At 43.1% G+C, this 2,815-nt stretch overlaps 1 protein-coding gene across 1 annotated transcript; it reads left to right on the top strand.

The window, feature by feature from the left end:
* Positions 1–1,153: 1,153 nt before the first annotated feature.
* On the top strand, positions 1,154–2,071 carry LOC310871203 (polyubiquitin-B; the record flags this gene model as incomplete). Its single annotated transcript, XM_083782694.1, has 1 exon — positions 1,154–2,071. The coding sequence occupies one exon, from the start codon at positions 1,154–1,156 to the stop codon at positions 2,069–2,071; it is 918 nt and encodes a 305-aa protein (XP_083638820.1).
* Between the last annotated feature and the right edge of the window lie 744 nt (positions 2,072–2,815).

Here is a 2,815-nt window from a genome sequence, read left to right as displayed (position 1 = left end):
CTATTCTCTCCAAATATACGGCACTCTCCATGGTTTTGATCAGAATGCCGATGTTCTGTCCTAATTTCTGACTACTGCATGCATCTTGTTTGGAATATTAACACTTCTAAAGACAGATTAGATTTATTAGCACGAGGTAGTAATGGAACATTATACCTCCCAGTTTTGGGGGGAAATGGAAGGCAGGGCTTTTCAGAGTAAAATCTGCCCATCTGCTTGGCACTTTAGAGAATAGTATAGTGAAAAGTATAGTGTTTTCTCAAAAAGTTAATAGCTATTGTCAAACTTTTAAAAGTTGCCAGAAAAAAAGATGCTCTGATCGGGGCTGGATTAAAAATAAAGGGGCCCTGGGGCTACACCTGATCAAAGGGACCCCTCAATATTACCATATTTTCAGAGGCTCTCTCTCATGTCATTGTCTGCCGATTTTTTGTGGAAAAACTAAATAGCTCAGTTCATAAAATGTGACTCTTTTTGATAAAGAGACAGTCATGGCGGCATTGCAGCAAGTATGTTATGCACTCTGTCCGTGTGTGTGTGTGTGTGTGTGTGTGTGTGTGTGTGTGTGTGTGTGTGTGTGTGTGTGTGTGTGTGTGTGTGTGTGTGTGTTGTGTGGACTGCTGGGCGAGCGCCAGCGCTTTGGAATGGGGGGTCAGATCAACATATGGAATGAATTCTGTACTGGCCATATACAGTATGGAGTGTGTCTGAGTGTACAGGGTTTGATGAGGTCAGATCAACATATGGAATGTCAGAACAGGTCAGCTCCATATATGGAGGGTGGAAGGGTGGTAGCGGGGGCAATACAATAATTTGTATTTGCCCAAATAATATGGAGATGCCTGATGCCACAGTACTGACATCGTAGGGCTGTAGACTGATGTCATACAGTGTGGGCTCCAAGTACTCTGATAACAGCACTGCAATAGGTACACTAGAATTTCTAATTTTGGAGACATTCACATTATGAGGTCAGAAGTGATGTCGGAACTGTGACATCTCCTTCAACATAAAAGAGAGAGATGACAGTTAATCTCACCAGCTTGTAAAGTGCAGTTTGAGATTGTTTAGATCATCTTAAGAGAATCATATCAGTAAGTTTAGATTGATAGTATTGCATAATTAGCAGACTCACGACTCAAATTGTACAAACATGCAGATTTTTGTGAAGACCCTGACTGGCAAGACCATCACCCTGGAAGTTGAGCCGAGTGACAACATTGAGAATGTCAAGGCCAAAATCCAGGACAAGGAAGGCATTCCCCCTGATCAGCAGAGACTGATCTTTGCTGGCAAACAGCTGGAAGACGGCCGCACCCTGTCTGACTACAACATCCAGAAGGAGTCCACCCTCCACCTTGTACTGCGTCTGAGGGGTGGAATGCAGATCTTTGTCAAGACTCTGACTGGCAAGACCATCACCCTGGAGGTTGAGCCAAGTGATAACATTGAGAATGTCAAGGCCAAAATCCAGGACAAGGAGGGAATTCCCCCTGATCAGCAGAGACTGATCTTTGCTGGCAAGCAGTTAGAAGATGGCCGCACCTTGTCTGACTACAACATCCAGAAAGAATCTACCCTCCACCTTGTACTGCGTCTGAGGGGTGGAATGCAGATCTTTGTCAAGACTCTGACTGGCAAGACCATCACCCTGGAGGTTGAGCCAAGTGATAACATTGAGAATGTCAAGGCCAAAATCCAGGACAAGGAAGGCATTCCCCCTGATCAGCAGAGACTGATCTTTGCTGGCAAGCAGTTAGAAGATGGCCGCACCTTGTCTGACTACAACATCCAGAAAGAATCTACCCTCCACCTTGTACTGCGTCTGAGGGGTGGAATGCAGATCTTTGTCAAGACTCTGACTGGCAAGACCATCACCCTGGAGGTTGAGCCAAGTGATAACATTGAGAATGTCAAGGCCAAAATCCAGGACAAGGAAGGCATTCCCCCTGATCAGCAGAGACTGATCTTTGCTGGCAAGCAGTTAGAAGATGGCCGCACCCTGTCTGACTACAACATCCAGAAAGAATCTACCCTCCACCTTGTGCTGCGTCTGAGGGGAGGACAGTAAATGTTTAAAATAACATCAATTACATGAACTAAATTTGGAGAAAATATGAGATTCCCATGGTTTTCTAAACCATCCTAAGGCTGCAGCGCAGTGCGTATCCCTTACCCCCCAAAATAATCTAGAAAAAAGATTACAAAAAAAGGTGAGAGCAGGTACCAAAATAAGAGCATATACCATATATGATGATGACAAAGAGTAGGGTCACCTGCGGTTCAAAGAGCACCACTATTATAACTATACACAATGATATTTGTCTGGCCAGTCTTGCATAGACTAATCACCTGTACAACATTGATAAATGGCAATGATAACTAGCTCTGGTCCATAGCCTTCTCTAATGCTCTGACATGTAATATTTCCATATTACGTTTTCAAGGTCTACCTAAATTGTAGTGATTTTTTTCTCTCTTTTTTATAACTATAAGCCTGTTTTGAAATGCATTGTAAATCAATACAATGCATTGACACAATACTACACACAAATAGAAATCATCTACCCTTCACCTTGTCACCTTAGGAGGGCAGTAAATGATTCTATAACCCATGTGTCAGTACAGAGCTACTGTCCTATTGGATATGGGCTTACAAAGATTTAAAACTGCGTAGGCCTGGGAAAGATGTCAGGACCAACCTGGAAATGAATCAATTACATGAACTAAAATGGGAGAAAATAAATACAATCAAGAGATTTGAGCTTGATTCCAATGCATGGTTTTCTAAACCCTCCCAAGGTCAACAGTGCAG

The sequence above is a fragment of the Protomyctophum parallelum genome (assembly GCF_964188405.1).
Source record: "Protomyctophum parallelum genome assembly, chromosome: 14".
Classification (NCBI taxonomy): domain Eukaryota; kingdom Metazoa; phylum Chordata; class Actinopteri; order Myctophiformes; family Myctophidae; genus Protomyctophum; species Protomyctophum parallelum.
The sequence above is the reverse complement of the archived record's forward strand: the minus strand, read 5'-3'. Positions and strand labels throughout refer to the sequence as shown.